The following is a 19309-nucleotide window of genomic DNA, read 5'->3' on the forward strand; positions in this document are numbered from 1 at the left end:
GTGAGCTCCCCGGCGACTGCTTGGATGGCATAATCCCTCCCCCTACAGTTAATTTCTTTTTTTGGTTTCGGATGCAAAAACACAAAGAATTTTTTAAAAGAAAATGTGACTTTAGAGAAAGGATGGTGTTTCCAAAGACATTCTGGGGGTGACTGCAGAACCCAATGCTGGCAAGCTGTGGACCAAAGACAAAGAGGAAGACTGGGCCATCATCACACCTCTCCTGCCTGGAACCGCTGGTCCCCATGAATCCCAGCATCAGGGCCAGCTTCCTGCATGGGCTGACTTATCCTTACTGCCTCCCAAGCACAGCTCTCAGCATATCTGGTCTTTTTGCTGTAAAAATAAAGCCTGTCCACCCTCTCCTGCCCCACTTCCGCATTGACGCTATCAGTGCTGGCCTCTGAGCTGACTGCCAGAGCTGGTTACCAGACCCTGTAGGCCTTCAGGGCACCTCAGTCCTCCTCGGAGAGCTCCAGATCCTCCAGTCTGTCCTCTGGCCCCTGGGCCAGTCGCCATAGCTCCCGGGGGTGAAGATGTGCCTCGGTGTCTGGGCCTTCATCTGCAAGGAGGGGAGCCAGGCTGGGCTCATTCCACTTTACCAAGAACCCAGCCTTGGAGATTACTCATCATTAATTAATCATGGCACTAATTAATCTGTGTCGCTGCTGCTGGCTGCCAGAGCAGCTGGCCTGACACCCCCATAGGGGGTAGGGCTCCCTGTACTTGCCCACTCACCACCTTCCTTGATAGCTTTTCACTCCCAGCTAGATAGACTCATAGAGCCACAGCCTCTATGAGCAGGACCACTCACCCTCTAAGTTGCTGCTGTTATCTTCGTCCTCTGCTTCCTCCACTTCCCGCTGAACACTCAGGGACCCTGGTACTCCTGAGGACCAAAGAGCAGAGCTTGTATGCATGACCACCCGCCTAAGGCCACTGGGGGAGCTAAGGCAGGAGGGTGGCCACGGGTGCAGCCCCACCCCATGCCTACCAGGATGACAGAGTTTGGTAAAAACAAATTAGCCTCCACCCACTTCCTGCAGATGGAGGATCCCTGGATAATAGTTCAGGGACACAGGACTGGGGGAACAAAGGTCACCCAAAGATGGAAAGAGCTAGTAGTGAGCCCAGAAAACACTGAGGTCTGCCCCACCTAGGCCAGACACAGGCACCCCTTTGGCTCTAGGTATCCAGGGGAACCATTTATACCCCACACCCCTTTTCTTCCCATGGCCCAGTGCAGACCCCACCTTTCTCTGAGAAACCCAAGGCAGCAGCACCCTCAGCACTGTCCTCCTCAGAACTATCCAGGTCAAAGAGGTCTTTAAATTCTTTCCTGTCTTCATCCTTCCTATCGGCCACCTTCCTCCGTTTGATCTCTGGGAAGTTCAGGTCTTCCAGCTAGAGGGATCGGGGTCCAGAACAGATGGGGTGAGCAGGAGCCCATAGCACCATTGGGCCAGGCCAGTCTCCCACCCCTAGCCCCCAGCTCAAGGACCCTGCTTGGCCACCTCTTGGCTGCTGCTCTGCTTCCAAGTCAGATAGACACATGAGGACAGGGACACAAACTCTCAGCACAAAGCTGCCCCACATCCAGGGGCAGATGCAAAGCCCCACAGTCTGGCCCCAAAGCCCCCAGCCTATTGGGCCTGAGGAGGGGAAGAGAAGCCACAGCTTTGGCTAGTTCTTCAACATCTGCTCCTCCACCTCTCTGAGCTGGATCACCAGTCACTGCCCTGTCAGGGAGCCCAATACTGCTGCTGGGGACACCCTCAGGGTATGGATGTCATCCCGCTGCCCAAACTTGTACCTAAGTCTTAAAATCAGGGCTAACATGAGATTCAAATCTAGCATTCAGTCCCCGCCATACCTGTTCTTTGCCACTGATCTCCAGCTGGATCTCCCGGTCCCTCAGCTTCCGCCAGTGGCTGTAGTACCTGGTGAGCGGCGTCCCTTCTTCCTGGGTCTGCTTCTCCCAGATATCCTGGGAGGAATTGGAGTTGAGGGCCACACCCCACCCTGGGCAAACTTTTAAACCCGAGCCATGCCTCAGGTGGCACCACCCCTAGGGCCAACTGACCACTGCCTGCTGGTCAGTCACACTGAAGGAGACTCTCTGGCGGCGGCAGCGGACATGCTCCATGTTTTCCTGAACCTTCCCTAGCAGCTGCTGCACTGGCCGGCAGTAGTTGGCCACCTTGCACTCCCGGATGAAAGACTTCAGCTGCAGGGCAATGGGGGGTAAGGCACCACAATTGGCCCAGGGCCGGGAAGAACCACCCATGACACCACAGGGGATACCCGGGTAGGACAGGGTTGCACCTTAGCCTGCTTATACACCCCTAGGAGGCAGAATCACCCCACCCACAAGTCAAAGCCCTCTACTGCGGGTCTCATGAATAAAGTTGCAGGGGCACGTGGCCACCTGGCTCATTCTGTACACCAACAGCTGTGATACACCCACACGGCTCACATAGCCTAGAACATTTCTGGTTTGGCTCTTCACTGAAGACATCTCCAATCCTACCCTAGATCCTGTCCCTGGGACCTTGAGCCCAGAAGCAGATGACTCAACTGGCAGGTGCCACTAGCAAGATGATCCAGCAGGACAGCAGCTGCTAACCCAACCACAAGCCTGTGGCCACACATGAGCTCAAGCGCGCGCACACACACACACAACTCTGGAATAGCTGCAGCTTGGGTGTGTAGCATCCCAACCAACCAGGCCCAGGAGAGCTGCAGGGCGCCCTCAGGTGGGAAACATCTATGCATAGAGTAGACAGGGCTTCCAAAAAGAGGGAGGTCCACCCACCCAACCCCACCTAAAGTGAGGGTGACTGGGGTGTAGAAGGGAGGGGTGGCAGCTCTGGGAGGGCCCACCAACCCCTTACCTACACCCAGGTCAAACCAAGGAAGCCTGTGGTCAGGAGAGCAGCTGAGGAGGGTCTGCTCACTGAGGGGGTGCCTTGGTGAGCCACCCAGACCTCCTACTTCGAACCTGAGTGGCCAAGAATCTCTCATCCAGAGCCAACTCCACAGCCCCCAAGGACACCCCTCAGAGTCCCTCTCACTGTGGCCCCAGGTATCCAGCTACCAAACAGTGCCAGTGTGGGGGTCCTCAGCTGATCAGGCTCTGCCCTGGCCCCTGTGCCCATGAGCCACTGAGCCCAACCCAGCACAGGCCCCAGAGGTCAGTAGGCACATACCTGCAGCACCACAGGGAGCGCCAGCTCAGGGAAAGAGATACAGTGGGCCTGGCCTTGCAGGTACTCCAGAGTAAGGTCACAGAGCTGTTCCACCAAGCCATCCTAAGGCAGCCAGGGGGCCGAATTTGTCAGAGGGACTGGCACTCAGGCCTTTTCCCCTCCAGCTGATGGGTCAGCTTGATCTTCAGAGCAGGGACTAGGTGGAAGGGGCACCTAGCCTCCCAGGAAGCCACCCTCAGGCTCAACGGGCAGAGACTAAGGGTCCCACCTAAGGGACCCACAAAGGTCTGTACTTGAATTCTGGGGGCAAACAGGCCTCTCAGCAATGTTAGTGCCCTCTGACATTCCAATGTGACCGCCCCACCCCCAGAAGGCTGGAAACCTCACCCGATAGGCTTTTTCCTGCAGATTGATGTTGGACAGCTTTAGGATCACAGAGAAGTTGATGGGCTTAGAGCTCATACGGCCCGGCCTCTTGTTGAAGTCGACCTGCTGGAAAACCTGACCCAAGGGTGCATTAGCCCAGCCTGCCTGCTCCTGGGCCTCAGGCTCCAGAAAGACGAACTTACAACTAGAAATGGGCAGCCAGGTGTGGAGCTAGTTCTGAGTCCCCCAGGTCTCTTCAATTGCCCCTTTGTCTCCAAACAGCAGCCAGGCTGCTGCAAGGGCAGGACCAGACCAGTGGCCATCCAGGGAGAGCAGAGATGGGGCCTAGCCTGGCCTCTAAGCCTAGTGAACAACCCCAGAAGGAGACTCCTCTCACAGAGGCCCTTAGGCAGGTGACCCAAGGGGGATGAGGGCTGAGGGGGCCCCATGGGACAGCTGTGATTCATCACAGAGCAGCTTCCTCCCACTCATGTATCCCTGGAGGGCAGGTACAGCTTCCCTTCAGCCTCTGGGATCTGCTTTCTCTGGAGAAAAGAGGCCTGAGCTTGAGTGTGAAGGACCCACAGGGGTAGTTGTAGCAAGCCAGAGCAACAGTCAATAGAGGGCCATCCAAAAGTAGAGAGAGAAAGAGGCACGGTGCCTGTGGCTCAAGTGGCTAAGGTGCCAGCCACATACACCTAAGGTGGCAGGTTTAAATCCAGCCCGGGCCCACCAAACAACAATGGCTGCAACTGAAAAAAAATAGCCAGGCGCTGTGGCAGGCACCTGTGGTCCCAGCAACTTGGGAGGCGGAGGCAGGAGACTCGCTTGAGCCCAGGAGTTGGAAGTTGCTGTGAGCTATGCCATGGCACTCTACCCAAGGGGAAAGCTTGAGGCTCTGTCTCACAAAAAAAAAAAAAAAAAGTGGAGAGAGAAAAAGACACCACAGGACAACACAGCATTTGGAGAATGCTAGCAGAAAATAGATACACAGCGGGCCCAAGGCAAGCCAGCAGGGCAGGCGGCCCAACGTGGGGATACCAAAACACAGGGCCAAGGACAGTGATCAGAGACTACTGCCGGCTGCCACAGGAGCCAGTGTGGTGTTCAAAGGACATTCGCAGAGCACAAAATCATAGAACTCCTGCCTCCACAGAATGGGACTTGAACACACCTAGGTTCCTGTCCCTCCCTGGCTAGCAACCTGGGGGCTGTGGCAGCAGCAGCCCCAGCCCTAAGCACAGCTATGACTGGCTCTGGGCCTGCAACAAGGATGAAGACTCTGGAAGACCAAGATGGTGAATTCCTAAATACACAGTGAGTGGGGAATAACGCACCCAACTGGGTTTCTGGGCTTTGGACTCCAGCCTCTGACTACATGAGTGGCAAGAACACATACATATGCACTCAACTGCCCAGATAGGACCACTCAGGAGAGAATTCAGTTTCTGGAATCACACACTTGAGCTTCAGCCCAGCTCTCCTGCTCACAGCAGCCCTGGGCAAAACAGCTATGGGGTCAGTCTGCCCTTGACCTGTGAGACCAGCATCCCCAGGCCCACCTAGGACAGCCACGCTCATCCCTACTGGACCCATATCTGTGCCAAGCTGTACAGAGCACACCTCACAACACTTGTGTCCTAGACAGAGGGAACTGGGGTCAGGATGGACCTGCTGAGGACAGATGCTCCATGCACAGGAGGGCCAAGGCACCCCCATTCCCCACTCACCTCAAGGATGAAGGGCAGCACTGGGATGAAGGCCCCTGTGCTCTCTGAGAGCAGTGTCAGGACGCGGATGCAGTGCATGCGCAGTGGGTAGTAGCGGGAGGTAGGGATGAGTCTGGGGCATGGGAGGGCAAGAATGAGCAAAAGCCCTGGCCAGGCATCCCCTCCCCAACAGGTCGGCTGGAAGGTAGCCACAGGACCACATGGAGGGTTATCACATCCTTCCAAGCGGCCCTAAGGTCCTGCCCCTCCTCTGTCACAGTGCCAGGTCTTGACTTAATTTCATTCTAATGGGGGGGGGGGGAGTCGCTCCTGCCGCCTTTGCTTCCCCACTAATCTCCAGTCTCCCTTCCAACCCCTAAGTTTCCAAGGCTCAAGGAGACAGAGAAGCCCCCTCTGCCCCAGAGACTGTGGAAGCACCTCATCTTATCACTTACTGCAGTCCCCTCCATGCCAGACACACTCCAAGAACCCTGCTAATGAACCCAAGCTCTCTGCCAACTGCCCCTCTGAGCCCTCCAGGATACCCACCAACCCAACTCACTTGATACAGCCAATGACCACCTGGACAAGTGGGTAGACCAGGGGCTGGAGCACCTCCCTGGGATGGATGGTGCTCAGGACTCGGCACCACAGCGAGAGGCAGTGCATGTACTGCCAGTTGTACACGGACTGGCACGTTTCCTGTCAGAGGACACAGCTGCCTCCACCTCTGGCCAGGCTGACCAGAAGGCTAAGACTCATTTACCACTCCATCCATCTCCTTACCCACCAGCCCACCCACCACGCACACATACCCCTAGGGCCCCCGCCTGCAGAGACAGATCCACCGAGGCACTGGGTTGTCTCCCAGGAGGCCCAGGCCCTGCCCCACACCCATAAGCACAGAGGGACCTGGCTGTGTACCTTCTTGCGAGTGGTCATCGCATTACGCAGGTGGATAGCAAGCTGGCGGATGTAGAGGAAGGCGTGCTGGTAGGCCATGCCAGGGTTCAGGGCCAGCAGCTCAGTAAGAGTCCGCTGCATGAAACTGATGAGAGGCAGGGCACCCGGCGAGGTGAATTTGCAGTTCCTCACGTATGTGATGTACATTTGCTGTCATAGAGACCATAGTCAGGGCCACCAGAGTTCCCAGAGCCGTGAACACCACCACCTGCTCCAAGCCACTTGCCCACACTGGGCCTGTCCCTTGGAGCTGCCTCTTGTCACGGTACCTCCCCTGCCCAGCCCCAGCTCCTCAGGCTCAGCACCCAGATATGTGCCCACTAGTGTCAGGCGTAGGCCGAGATACATACAGGAGAGGTGAACTACAAAACAGACAGCGGAAAGAGAGAGCCTGGGGGGTGGAGCCCCTACTACAGGCTGGGCCTTTAGGGGGTTCCAGAAGGTCCTCATGTGTGGGCAGCCACCCTAGGCTTGGGGCCAGGCAGAATCTGAATCCTTGCTATGGCCTCCACACTCACGTCCTCTGTACCCAAAGGCCCTTCCTGAGGAAAGAGTTGGGTTTTTTTTTTTTTTTTTGAGACAGAGTCTCATTGTGTCACCCTTGGTAGAGTATTGTGGCATCAAAGCTCACAGCAACCTCCAACTCCTGGGCTTAAGCAATTCTCTTGCCTCAGCCTCCCAAGTAACTGGGACTACAATCATCTGCCACAGCACCCACTATTGTTTGTTTTGGGTATTTTTTGCAGTTTTTGGCCGGGGCTGGGTTTGAACCCGCCACCTCCGGCACACGGGGCTCGCACCCCACTCCTTTGAGCCACAGGCGCCACCCTGTTTGTTTGTTTTTGAGACAGAGTCTCAGTTGGTCATCCCCGGTAGAGTGCCGCAGTATCTTAGCTCGCAGCAACCTCAAACTCTTGGGCTCAAGTGATCCTCTTGCCTCAGCCTCCCAAGTAGCTGGTACTATGGGCATCCGCCACAATGCCCAGCTATTTTTTAGAGACGGGGTCTCACTCTGGCTTAGGCTGGTCTCAAACTCCTGAGCTCAGGCTATCCACCCACCTTGGCCTCCTAAGTGCTGGGATTACAGGTGTGAGCCACCGTGCCTGGCCCCCTGAGGAAAGAGGTGTGCAGAGCAGAGTCGAGGTAGAGCCAAGGAAGGCTAAGGGCTCCCAACCCAGTAACCTCCAACTCTATTGGAAATTTGTGATCCAAAGACCCAGGTCAGCCCAGAGCTGTGATGCTGGGCTTGGAGAAGGGCACCAAGCACAAAGCAGCCTCAGGCTGAGATGTCCAATGCAGGGCCCCATGCTACCTTGAGGAGAGGGCTTAGGAAGCTGTCCTTGTGCCGACAGACTCTGACCAGGACCAGGAAGGCCAGCACGCGCAGCGACTCCTCGCCAGTACTCCACAGAACCACCATCCTCTGTAAGGAAAGCCGGCAGTTGGCCCAGCCCCCTCACCTGGGTGGCCCTGGGGCCTGCACACCCCTCCCTGAGCCTGTGAGGCTCCTGAGAACACTATTGAAAGATAGCCCTTGCCAAAGGCCTCAGAGAAGCTGTGACAGGACTGCAGAAATCTACCTTTGCTCTCCCAAGGATGATCATGAGAAAAGCATCCTTGTCATGGGTCTCACCAAAGGGAAGCCTGAGGTGGGGACTCCAGATGGGGGATAGAGACACAGAGAGGAGGGATAGGAATGGGTATGGACACAAGAGCCATCTCTGCTCTGTCTAGGAATGGACCATGTTTTCTGGGTGGCATTTGCTGCCCTGGCAGCCCTGGCACAGGGAGAGTCAGGGTCCTGCTCACCTTGAGTAACATGCGGCACTGCTTGGGGAAAATCAGGTAGCACGGCACGAGGCAGCTGATGTGCCGCAGGACAGCTGCCAGCACTGTTGTTTCTGCCAGACAGGTCACCAGCTAGGGGCAAGAGTGGGCAGTGAGGCCCAGACCCACTCAAGTCAGGCATAACAAGGATCAGCATGGGCACTGCTAGGCCTTGTGACCCAGGGCTTCCAGCCCCTCCCCTACAACAGCACCTGTATGACTGAGCTCAGGTACGCCTTGATATCCACACGGACCTTCCCCCAGAAGGGGCTGCTGGACAGCTGTAGTGGCCTGCAGAGATTGTACGTACAGACATAGTGAGGCCCTAAGGCTCAGCAGTTTGGCATGCCCCAGGCCACACCTGCCCTGGCATGGCACCCTTAACACAAGGACATGTGACAGCTAGATGGACACAGGAGCTTATCAGGACCTCTCCCTCATAGAACTTGAACTCCAGACCTCCCTGGGCCCAGGGCTGCCCACCTCCCCAAGGGAGCTCCAGCCTCCAGCTCCCCACCTCGGATAAGAATCTCGTCTAGGTTCCCTGGACCACATCCCTACCATGGGACCACATCCAGTACCCAAACACCACCACTGGCACTTGAGAGTCTAACCCGTGTACCACTAACTGCAGGCTGGACTTTGTGACTAGTACTTGCTATCAAAAAAAAAAAAAGTTGAATCATCCATGTCTTTATAAACAGTGTCACCTACAACCCAGTACACTCAACCTCCTGAAAAACCAGACCACCTAGCAACAGTGGTTGACAGTCCTCCCAGTTTCTTGAAGGAGTGACCCCCTGGTGCTTACAGAACCAAGCACACTGTGGCGCTCGCCCTAGTCTGCTGAAATGCACAAAGGACAAAGGGCAGGGCCCCCAAAAGTCTTCCTCTTCCTAATACTCCTTGTACCTGACCCAGAAGGCTGCACTCCCCAAAGACCTCCTGCTCCTTCATGGTGACAGCTCTCCCCCAAGACCTGGGCAGCAGCTGCCCTGGGAGAGAGCTGTCATCAGGTACACCCAGCCCTCCTCAAGGTACATGCTCCACTTGCCCTGCTACTGTCCCCCCATTCCTCATTACTCAGCTTTTTAGCCCCTTTAGTCAGCACCACCCCCAGGTGGATGCCACACTGACTCAACTGTTCAGCCTCACCTCCAGGTGCTGACAGCAGAACTCTCTTGAGGCCTTTTTCCTTCCTTTGAAAGGTATCTCGGAATGAATCCCATTCTCAGCCCTTACTAACTCGAGGTCATATGGCTGCATAGTCCCACACAGCCCAAGGGGACCCATACTCCACCAAATGCTCTGTGGATTTCTCTCTTCTTAGAAGATCTTCCACAGCCTTCCCTGCCCAACCCACCTCTTAAGATGGACGCTGGGGCCCTCAGACCCAACACAGACCAGGTCCCTGCCTATAGACATATATAGCTCCTAGACAAAGGCCAGCTACAGCACAAAGGTCAAGAAACATGGACAAGGCTCACGTATCCAGAGAGAAAAAAAAAGCCCAGCCCCAGTAAAATGTGAGAGCAAAGCCAAATGCATACTCTACACTGCCTGAGCACATCTAGGGGGCTCATGCAGTTACCCAGGATGGAGAGCAGTGGCATTATCACAGCTCACTGTGGCTTCTAACTTCTGGGCTTAAGCAATCCCTTTGCCTCAGTCTCCCCAGCAGCTGGCGCGACAGGCGCCTGCCAATACAACCAGTTCCCTGAGAAACCTTTTTTTTTTTTTTTTTGAGACAGAGTGTCACTATGTCACCCTCAGTAGAGTGCCATGGCATCACAGCTCACAGCAACCTCAAACTCCTGGGCTCAAGCAATTCTCTTACCTCAGCCTACCTAGTAGCTGGGACTACAGGCACCCATCACAGTGCCCCACTATTGCATCCTACCCACTGAGCTATGGGTGCTGCCAAAATTTTTATTGTCTTTAATGTATCATCATACTAAAAACTTTGGGCAAAACATTTGCCTCTTCAGGAATGAAAAGAGAATTGGCCCACCCCAATGGGCCCTCAGTGCCTAGACTCTCAAGGATCCCTCACACCCTGCCCTCTCAGGGGCCTACGGAGAGCCTGATTCTGTCCCCCCCATGCTTCTGTCCTGGCTCTGTCCAGGCCACAAGGTGTCTGCTTTCTTTATGACAGAGCCATTACCACACCCCCACCTCACTCCACCCTACTGCACCCCTCTCCCTCTCACCTGTTGTCCTTTGGCACCTTCCCAAACAGCAGCTTTTGGAGACTGACAAAGAAGTCTCTGACGCAGAAAGTGACCAACGCATTGAACACTGCACCAAAAAAATGCCCACTGATGCACTCTCAGGATAGGTGACACAACAGAGAGCCCAGATCCCAGGTCCACTGGCCAAGCTTACCAGCACTGTCCGTGACCTGGAATTTCCTGGCCTCAGCATTTTCCTGGTCTCCTTGGGTAGTGGCCACAGCTGCTTGGAATGCCTGCACAACCTCATGAAGCAGCTTTGGAGTGGGCTGCTGCTGAAGGGGCAAGAGCACCAATAGCTATGCAAGGGGTGCACAGCTAGAGAGTAGGGCAGCAGCCCCAGAGACTAGGGTACCCTCACCCTCCGACAGGGGGAGGCAAGGTCAGAGAGTCACATACCAGCAACAAAAATGGAGACAAACTCTAGAATCCTTCTGGGCGGAGGCAGAAAACCTGCCTCAGGAGCCTTAAAGGAAGAGCTGAGGGTCCCAGACCCTAGACCATGGCTAGCTCCAGGTGGTATCTGGGGCTCTCCCTTTCCACCTTCTCCTCCAGAAACAGTGAAAGACTCAGAAGAAGGGCTCCAGTTCCACCAAACAACAAAGACATGGATGCTACATTCCACCTACAGTAAACTGACTTGGGGAACAGGGAGCCCAAGAGAGATGGAAAGAAAGAGAGTAGATGGAGCCCTTGGAATCTGCCTGAAGGAGGGCACACACCTGTCCCATGAGAAACTCCTGGGCATCTCAGCATTTGGGAAGAACTGTGCATACTCATTCCTTACTCCTCCCACCTGCACAGCCTCAGGTACCTCAAGGGAGCTAAAACCAGAGACTCCTGCCTGAGGGAGGATCCAGCTGCCCACCTGCTGCTCACCTTGACTGCCTGCTTCCACCTCTCAACCATGGCAAGAGTCACAGAAACAGAATCACTCTTCTTCCCCTTCAATCCTTTGGGGACTCTGTCCCCAACCTCCATTCCATCCTCTTCTTCACTTGCTTCCTACACCAGACACAGAAGGTCCAAGCTGCGGCAGCATGTAAAGACCCCAGGTGTCCACAGCTCTGCTCAAGTCCTTACCTCCAGTGCATCTGGCAGGGAGTGGAATTGCTCCTCATCCTCAGAGCTGTCTGAGGTACTGAAGTCCAGAAGGCTCTGGTCATTCTCCTGCAGGAACTTGTAGAACTCCGGATCTTTGTCCTTCAGCCGAGAGAGCTGGTTCTTGTGCTCTGAGGCACGACCTTTAAGCCGGCTAAGAAAGTGGAAGTCAGCAAGCCCAATGAGAAGACAACAGAGATCCAGGCCAGAGAGAGGAAAAGAAGAGAGGCTTCTTCTCCCCCTCTCCCAGTGCCAGCTTGCTAGACCCCTCAGAAAGGCTACAGGGATTCATCTACTCCCTCCATAACAGCTGCCCATTACCAAGGCAAGGAGATTTCCAGAAGGCAAGTTTCCAGCACTCCCACCTCCTTTCCAACTCCAAATTCATACCCAACACGTGCATCTCAAACCTAACACACATGACACCCAACTGTGGTCTCCCCTAGGCCTGCTCTCTACCTCTGTACTGATAACAGTAACTCTACCCTTCCAGGCATTCTGGCAAAAGGTAAACAAAGCTCTGTCTCTCATACTCAGAATACAACCTGTCCTACTCAAGTCTCCTCCCAAACCTTGTCTCTCCATTAACACAAAGGCCTGTTCCTGTTTCCACCCTTGCCACCCACCACCCAATCTCAGCACAGCAACCCAAGTGACCCCAAGTTAATGTTACAAGATATCACTCTGCTGCTCAAATCCTGAAATCACTTCACATTATACTTGGAGATCTCACCAGGTCTGCACAAGCCAGCTCCTCTGGCTTCTCCCCCCAACTACCCACCTGCACAGTCCTCCATCCAACCTCAGCGCCCTTGCTGTTCCTGCTCCTGGAAACCCTAGGACACTCTTCTCTCTTGTCCGCAGGGCTTTCCCTCATGCCTTTATCAGACACTCATGATTCCAACAAAACAACACAACCTCTGACCTGTTTTTCCTTTCCTTCCACAGCCCTCATCTCTTCCAGCAGGCATTGTGATCTACCCCAGGACTAGAGGGGTTGGCCCTCCCAGACTGGGAACGGAGACCCGCATTTTTCACTGGCGCATGCCCATGTTCTAAAGCAAAGTTTGATTCCAAGCAAGAGCTCAGAGAACACCGCGCGAAAAAAAAAAAAAAAAAAAAACGTCAAGCCAGAGGAGCTGAGGATAGAGATCTGAGGTCCAGGCTTCAGCCCTGAGGCCCAGGCAAAGTCAGCATCCCTGTGGTGGGACAAGCCCGGGCGTGGAAGGGGATCGCCTACGCGCGGCCCTAGAGAAGCGATGTCCGCTCACCTGGCCGTGGGGCTCCCGCCTTGGCTTTCTGGAATCACGGCAGCAGCTTCGCGTGCCTCCCGCGCCTCTACTTCTGCAACGCCGTCGGGCTCTGATTCGGACTCAGAGTCAAAGCCGGAAGCCAGAAACTCGTCCACCGTTAGCTCCGCCAGTCGCCTGCAGTCGCGTCAGAGTCACGGCTCAGTGTCCGCCCAGCTCCCTGCCCGCTATCCCGGCCTCGTTGAGAGAGGCACGCAGAGCCTCCGGACGTCGGCGCCGCCAGGAAGCCAAGTCCCCAGGGCCCTCGCCTTACCTCGCGCGGCTCCTCACAGCCTCCATGACTCCCGGCTCACCGTGTGAGCCCCGCTTCCGGTCCCAGAATGCCCTGCGCACAACGCACTTCCTTCCGGCCCGTCCCTGCCCCCGACCCCGCCGAGCCCAGCTGAGTGGCTCCACGGTTCTCCGACCGTGACGCCGGCAGCGTGCCGGCGGGAGGGCGCGTTTGTATCCTTGGTGCAGGCGTCCCGGGGTGGATTCCTGAGCCTAGCTCTCGGCTCTGTACTCCTCCCCGCCAGTAGCCCAGGCAGGACACGGGGGACATGTGACTGAGGATGCCCCTGCCGCGACCATAGACCGTGCCATGGCAAGGACTCTTATACAAAGACCTCTCATGAATCAAAAAGAAAAAAGCAAGACTCTAGTAAGGGGACCGAAGGGAAACAGAAGCCGTAATGACCAGCCAGCCTGGTGGCACTTATGGTCGCGGTTACTCGGACGCTGAGGTGGGAGGCCGCAGGGATCCCTGATCCTGCCACTGCCCTCCAAACAAGGGCAACAGAGCAAGACCCTGTCTCTACCAAAAAAAAAAAAAAAAAAAAGGAAAGGAAAGGCAATGATCTAAACATGCAGTTTGCTTAAAAATAGGCGATGGGCTAATAGCCATGCTGGCCTTGCCCTGCTCCAGTAAGGCCCGGAGAGCCCTTGTCCACCTCCCCGGACAGTCCCACTGCACAGGACGGCAGGCGACTGGCAGCGGCGGCGCAGTGGCGGGCGCGAGTCGGCCCTGTCCACAGCAGGCTGGGCGCAAAGGGCCGTTCCTCTACTGCCCTGTCTGTGGGGCCACCAGCGGGTCAGAGGCCAGGGCTGGAGGAAGAAGGTGGGGAGGCCAGCGCCGTCCTCTCTCCTTACCAGCCTGAGACCAGGGTCTACGGACCTGGATAACCAGACTCCGCGAGAAGAGGCGCCATAGCCCCCGGAGCGCAGGCGCAGCTCTGGGCGGGTCCCCAAACTGTGTGTCCCCGAGGCGCCCAGCTCGAGGCCTGGGCTGCAGGGGAGCGTGGGGCGAACAAGCCCCAGCTCGGACGGGGGTGGACCCTGCTGGGGGTGGGGCCCGAAGCTCAAGCTCGGGTCCCAACGCGGAACACAGGAGCCCCCTACCACCCGGAGCGTAACAGTTTAGGGTGGGAAAGAGGGCTTCTTGGAAGAAGGGGGCTAAGCGGGGCCCCGAGCCGCGGGAAGTATCCCAGTCCAGCGTCCGGTCCCGAAGCCTTGCGGGGAGTCTGGGCGGGCGGCGCTAAGAAACAACGTCCGCGGGCGGCTGCGTCCGGGCGGCTAGAGAAATCCACGCGGAGGGGCCGCCACCGCCGAGCAGCCCTCCAGCCGTCCGCGCGTCCTCTGTGGATCGGCGGCGCGTCCGGTGGCCGAGCCCATGCAGCCGCGCAGCGAGCGCCCGGCCGGCAGGACGCAGAGTCCGGAGCACGGCAGCCCCGGGCCGGAGGCGCCACAGCCGCCGCAGCCGCCTGCGTGAGTGGGAGGGGGCTTGGGGTGGGGGTGGGGGCAACCGACGATGGGCGGGACGTAGAGAGAGGCTGGGTCGGGGAGAAGGTGAGGGGTGTCCAGTGAGTGGAGGAGGGGCTCTGAGGGGGCGCGGTTCCTCTGCGGCAGTTCCCGCAGCCCTAGAGTCTGCCCCCAGAAGTGGGGTCGTGGGAGGTCAGGCCGGCTGGGGGTGGGGGCATCTGCCGGGAGCCGCGGCGGCCCTCGCACCCCCACGGGGGACGTGGGCCGTGGCGCGGTGCCAGAGAAGAGCCGTGGGTATCAGCGGCTGCACCAGGTCCCAGAGAGGCCGGGCCGCCCGTTGCAAAGACTAAGCAGGGTTCCCAAAGGGCGTTCCGTGATGGCCAGACCTTCTGGTGTGGGCAGGCAGCTCCCGCCCTGAAGGGCAGACCCTGACCTGACCCGCCCCCTCCCGCCCGCAGTCCGGAGGCGGAGCGTGCACGGCCCCGGCAGGCCCGGCCCTCAGCCCCTATGGAGGGCACCGTGCAGCTGTTAGGCCGGGAGGGACACAGCGTGGCCCACAACTCCAAGCGGCACTACCACGACGCCTTCGTGGCCATGAGCCGCATGCGGCAGCGTGGCCTCCTGTGCGACATCGTGCTGCATGTGGCTGCCAAGGAGATCCGAGCGCACAAGGTGGTCCTGGCCTCCTGCAGCCCCTACTTCCATGCCATGTTCACAAGCAAGTATCGCAGCCGGGCAGGCTGGGAGGCCTAAAGGCAGGTCTCCTGGCAGGCACCAGCCTGACCCACTGTCCCCACAGATGAGATGAGTGAAAGCCGTCAGACCCACGTTACCCTGCATGACATCGATCCTCAGGCCCTGGATCAGCTGGTGCAGTTTGCGTACACAGCTGAGATTGTGGTGGGCGAGGGCAATGTACAGGTGAGCCTGCTGTGTTGTCCCCACAGCCAGCTCCCCACTGGGGCCATGCCCTAGGTCTACCCACACCTCAGCCCTCTGTGCCTCTGTCCATGCTTCTCTGGGCCCCTCTCCTGCCTTGCCCACATCTCGGTCTGCAGACTCTGCTCCCAGCCGCCAGCCTCCTGCAGCTGAACGGTGTCCGAGATGCCTGCTGCAAGTTCCTGCTGAGTCAGCTGGACCCCTCCAACTGCCTGGGCATCAGGGGCTTTGCCGACACACACTCCTGCAGTGACCTGCTCAAGGCTGCCCACAGGTACGTGTTGCAGCACTTCGTGGACGTGGCCAAGACTGAGGAGTTCATGCTGCTGCCGCTGAAGCAGGTAACACACCAGCTGGGGCCCAGGTCAGGGCGCCCTACGCTCTGGCCCACATTCCGGCCCTACTACCTATTCCCTTACTCCCTCAACACTGTCCCCATCTTCTGATGTCATCTAAGTTATCACTTTTGATTGCCAATTCTGCCCTGTTTCTCCCATGTCCCTGGTCACACCCCAGCAACCATTCTGGACCTAGGCCCCCCGGGAGCTTGGGCTGTGGCTCCTGAGCCTGCATGACACCTCCCAGTAGGAACACTGAGCCCCCCAGCTGGACCCTTCCTCCCAGGCACCTTCAGGGCTCTCTGGGCCCACAGGACCTTCCCCAGATCTCAGGTCTAAGGACCCCACCCCCCAGGTGCTGGAACTGGTCTCTAGCGACAGCCTGAACGTCCCTTCAGAGGAAGATGTCTATCGTGCAGTCCTGAGCTGGGTGAAACACGACGTGGATGCTCGCAGGCAGCACGTCCCAAGGGTGAGGCCAGGCCCTGGGGGCTCCATGGCATGAGGGACTGCAGGTGCTGAGGGCCTGGGTATGTTCCAGCCTCTACCATGTTCAGGGAGTCAGTGAGGATAACGCAGGTACTTGTGGGAGGAAGCATCCCTCACACAGGTGGTACAGGCATCTGGTGAGGGGGGGGGCCTCAGCTCTGGAGCAGGTGTGCTCAAGGGTCCCACCTGACCTTGGTGCCCATTGTGCCAGCTGATGAAGTGCGTGCGACTGCCTCTGCTGAGCCGAGACTTTCTGCTGGGTCATGTGGATGCCGAGAGCCTGGTGAGGCACCACCCTGACTGCAAGGACCTGCTCATTGAGGCCCTCAAGTTCCACCTGTTGCCAGAGCAAAGGGGCATCCTGGGCACCAGCCGCACCCGGCCCCGTCGTTGTGAGGGGGCCGGCCCTGTGCTCTTTGCTGTGGGTACGGCCACCTCAAACCCTCCCATTCATGGCCCTCCCCTGACCCCACCCTGTGTTGACCTTCCCTCCCTTCCGTACCCTAGGTGGCGGGAGCCTGTTCGCCATCCATGGGGACTGTGAAGCATACGATACTCGCACTGACCGCTGGCATGTGGTGGCCTCTATGTCCACACGCCGTGCCCGGGTGGGGGTTGCCGCTGTTGGGAACCGTCTGTATGCCGTGGGCGGGTAAGCATGGAGGCTAGTTTTAGGTCAGGGGTCTGGAATGTGCCCACTAGACCAGCCCTGACCAATAGGGGACTTCTCCCCTAGCTACGATGGTACCTCAGATTTGGCTACCATGGAGTCGTATGATCCCGTGACCAACACGTGGCAGCCCGAGGTGTCTATGGGCACAAGACGAAGCTGCTTGGGTGTGGCTGCCCTGCACGGGCTTCTGTATGCAGCTGGCGGCTACGACGGGGCCTCCTGCCTGAACAGGTATAATTGGGATAAGGCCTCACAGTCTTGCAGGGCTCAGGAGCCAGAGGTGAGGCCGTTAACCACCACAAGAGCCTTGTCTGCCTGGGGGATAAGGAGGCCCCTATGGCCCCTTCACCCTGGGCCACAGCACCACCACGCCCTTTTCTTCTCTTGCCCAGCACCACAGGGGCTGAGCTTGGGTGGACACTGGCCCAGATCATCTGGGAAGCCTATGACCTATGCCCACCAGCAGGCCCTGCTTGTCTGCTCTAGTGGAACTTTAGGGTCCAAGTGTCCAAGATGCCCCAGCATGAGATTTGAGTCATTCTATGGGAGGGTAGGTTCTGGGGCCTCTGCTGAGGTTCAGCAGCAGTCCTGGTGCCCACAGTGCTGAGCGCTATGACCCCCTGACGGGAACGTGGACATCCATCGCTGCCATGAGCACCCGGAGGCGATACGTGCGTGTGGCCACACTTGGTGGGTGTCAGGGTATTGGGCCTGCATTGTGGGGTGTCCGCCCCCTAGATCCCACACAGCAGGAGCACCATGGTGTGTTGGTTTGCTGCAGATGGGACCCTGTATGCCGTGGGCGGCTATGACAGTTCTTCTCACCTGGCCACTGTGGAGAAGTATGAACCCCAGGTGCATAGGGCATCCCGACATAGTCACCCACCGTGGGAGGGGCTGTGGAGGAAGGGTGCCCAGGACAGGGCTGCACCCAGCACGCCCCCCCCCACCCTTCAGGTGAACACGTGGACGCCTGTGGCCTCCATGCTGAGCCGGCGCAGCTCAGCAGGTGTGGCAGTGCTGGAGGGTGCCTTGTATGTGGCAGGGGGCAATGATGGCACCAGTTGCCTCAACTCTGTGGAGAGATACAGCCCCAAGGCCAGTGCCTGGGAGAGTGTAGCCCCCATGAACATCCGCAGGTCTGTACCTGGGATGGGGTTCCTGGGGGGAGGGTCCTCAGAAGAGAGGGGTACCCTCCCACCCCCAGTACCCCAGGTCTTACCCACCTGCCCCTAGGAGCACACATGACCTGGTAGCCATGGACGGCTGGCTGTATGCTGTTGGGGGCAACGATGGGAGCTCCAGCCTCAACTCCATTGAGAAATACAACCCGAGGACCAACAAGTGGGTGGCTGCGTCCTGCATGTTCACACGGCGCAGCAGCGTGGGCGCAGCCGTGCTGGAGCTGCTCAACTTCCCGCCACCGTCCTCACCCACGCTGTCTGTGTCCTCCACCAGCCTCTGACCCACCAGTTGCAGAGGCCTTTGGCCTCCCACATGCCTTAAGGTGGTGCACAGCCCCACCAGTGATACCCACACCATCTGTCCACGTCTGTGTGTTCATTTCTTATGTCATTTTATTTATTTACTCATGTATTTATTCATTATTTATTAATGGGTGAACAGCATTACAGCACCATTCATGCATTTACCCCTGAAGTATTTGGCTGTACCACATGTCACCCCCACTCTGTGCTTTGAGGGCAGTGGAAGTGAAGCAGCTGGGGGCTTTCACTGCTTGGGGGACCCTGTGTCCAACTATGTTAACAGAGCAGGAGGGGCAGGGGCTTTCCCAGCAGGTGTAGCCCTCCACCCCCACTTGGCACTTGACTCAGGGAGGGTGCAGAGCAGGCTTCCTTCTCATGTCTCTGTCAGCGTGCTGTCTTTTCTGGACCTTGTACTGAGCACACACATGTGCACACAGACTCTGCACAGCAATATGAGCCATCTTGAACAATAAACATGTGTCCTGGGCTCTGTGGGCCTGAGGTTAAGCATCCATCTCTAACCCCTTTTGTCTCTCTGCCTTGTGGGGCTGTAGCACAGCCTTGGGTCATATGTAGGCTCCAGGCAGAGGGTCTGTGGGCCAGAGTGCTACGGTTGCAATGCTGGCATTGGTGCCAAGGGGCTGGAAGACTGAACATTTGCACACAGGTGGGGTGGGGGCTATGCTGTCCACGTGGACTAGTGCCCAATCATGAATGTGGTTTACTGCCAGCCTGGTCCCTGAGTCTTTGAAGCCTCTGCCAAACCCCAGGCTCTAGAGTGGAGATGGCATGGCCCCCACCTTGTCATTACTGTCCTAGGCAGCTTCTTGACTCCTCTTAAACCTCAGGGTCCCTGACTTGGGCCTGGGGTTAGGCTCACCCTGGCAGGAGGGGAGGCACTCCCTCTCTAGGCTGGCAGACTCTGCCTCA

General features: G+C 57.6%; 2 protein-coding genes across 6 annotated transcripts; one reads left to right on the forward strand and one right to left on the reverse strand.

Moving 5' to 3' along the window:
• Positions 1–87: 87 nt before the first annotated feature.
• Positions 88–13515, reverse strand: NOC2L (NOC2 like nucleolar associated transcriptional repressor). Of its 5 annotated transcripts, XM_023515206.1 has the most exons (20): positions 12970–13512; positions 12678–12833; positions 11389–11560; positions 11185–11310; positions 10460–10580; positions 10285–10372; positions 8287–8368; positions 8057–8167; positions 7560–7670; positions 6209–6397; positions 5847–5986; positions 5306–5417; positions 3597–3710; positions 3210–3311; positions 2084–2227; positions 1874–1987; positions 1254–1404; positions 815–889; positions 455–562; positions 88–175 (listed from the first exon to the last, which is right to left on the reverse strand). In XM_023515206.1, the coding sequence occupies exons 1-19, from the start codon at positions 12993–12995 to the stop codon at positions 456–458; spliced, it is 2241 nt and encodes a 746-aa protein (XP_023370974.1). In that variant the 5' UTR covers positions 12996–13512; the 3' UTR covers positions 88–175; position 455. The 5 variants fall into 5 exon arrangements, with proteins under 5 accessions (XP_023370974.1, XP_023370976.1, XP_012662814.2 ...); XM_023515208.1 differs by having other exon boundaries at positions 90–562; positions 1284–1404; positions 12970–13515; XM_012807360.2 differs by having other exon boundaries at positions 90–562; positions 10460–10577; positions 12970–13465.
• A 778-nt stretch (positions 13516–14293) lies between these two features.
• KLHL17 (kelch like family member 17) lies at positions 14294–18889 on the forward strand. The gene is made up of 12 exons (XM_003793173.3): positions 14294–14459; positions 14912–15171; positions 15253–15374; positions 15512–15733; positions 16086–16202; positions 16431–16644; positions 16727–16871; positions 16956–17123; positions 17494–17582; positions 17674–17747; positions 17850–18031; positions 18129–18889. Exons 1-12 carry the CDS (start codon positions 14365–14367, stop codon positions 18355–18357), a joined length of 1917 nt encoding a protein of 638 aa, XP_003793221.1. The 5' UTR covers positions 14294–14364; the 3' UTR covers positions 18358–18889.
• Positions 18890–19309: the final 420 nt, after the last annotated feature.

Source organism: Otolemur garnettii, unplaced genomic scaffold (genome assembly GCF_000181295.1).
Source record: "Otolemur garnettii isolate 467f Iridium unplaced genomic scaffold, OtoGar3 scaffold00067, whole genome shotgun sequence".
In the NCBI taxonomy this organism is placed as follows: Eukaryota; Metazoa; Chordata; class Mammalia; order Primates; family Galagidae; genus Otolemur; species Otolemur garnettii.

What these genes read in the sequence shown, in the direction of transcription:
- NOC2L (XM_023515206.1), bottom strand. Translation starts at nt 12,995, where the DNA reads ATGGAGGCTGTGAGGAGCCGCGCGAG. An exon ending in AGTGCCGCATGTTACTCAAG is followed by an intron (nt 7,671 to 8,056) that starts GTGAGCAGGACC and finishes CTTTCCTTACAG; the next exon opens with AGGATGGTGGTTCTGTGGAG. An exon ending in AGATCAGTGGCAAAGAACAG is followed by an intron (nt 1,405 to 1,873) that starts GTATGGCGGGGA and finishes CGATCCCTCTAG; the next exon opens with CTGGAAGACCTGAACTTCCC.
- KLHL17 (XM_003793173.3), top strand. Translation starts at nt 14,365, where the DNA reads ATGCAGCCGCGCAGCGAGCGCCCGGCCGGCAGGACGCAGAGTCCGGAG. An exon ending in CTTCCATGCCATGTTCACAA is followed by an intron (nt 15,172 to 15,252) that starts GCAAGTATCGCA and finishes CTGTCCCCACAG; the next exon opens with ATGAGATGAGTGAAAGCCGT. An exon ending in CCCTGTGCTCTTTGCTGTGG is followed by an intron (nt 16,645 to 16,726) that starts GTACGGCCACCT and finishes TCCGTACCCTAG; the next exon opens with GTGGCGGGAGCCTGTTCGCC.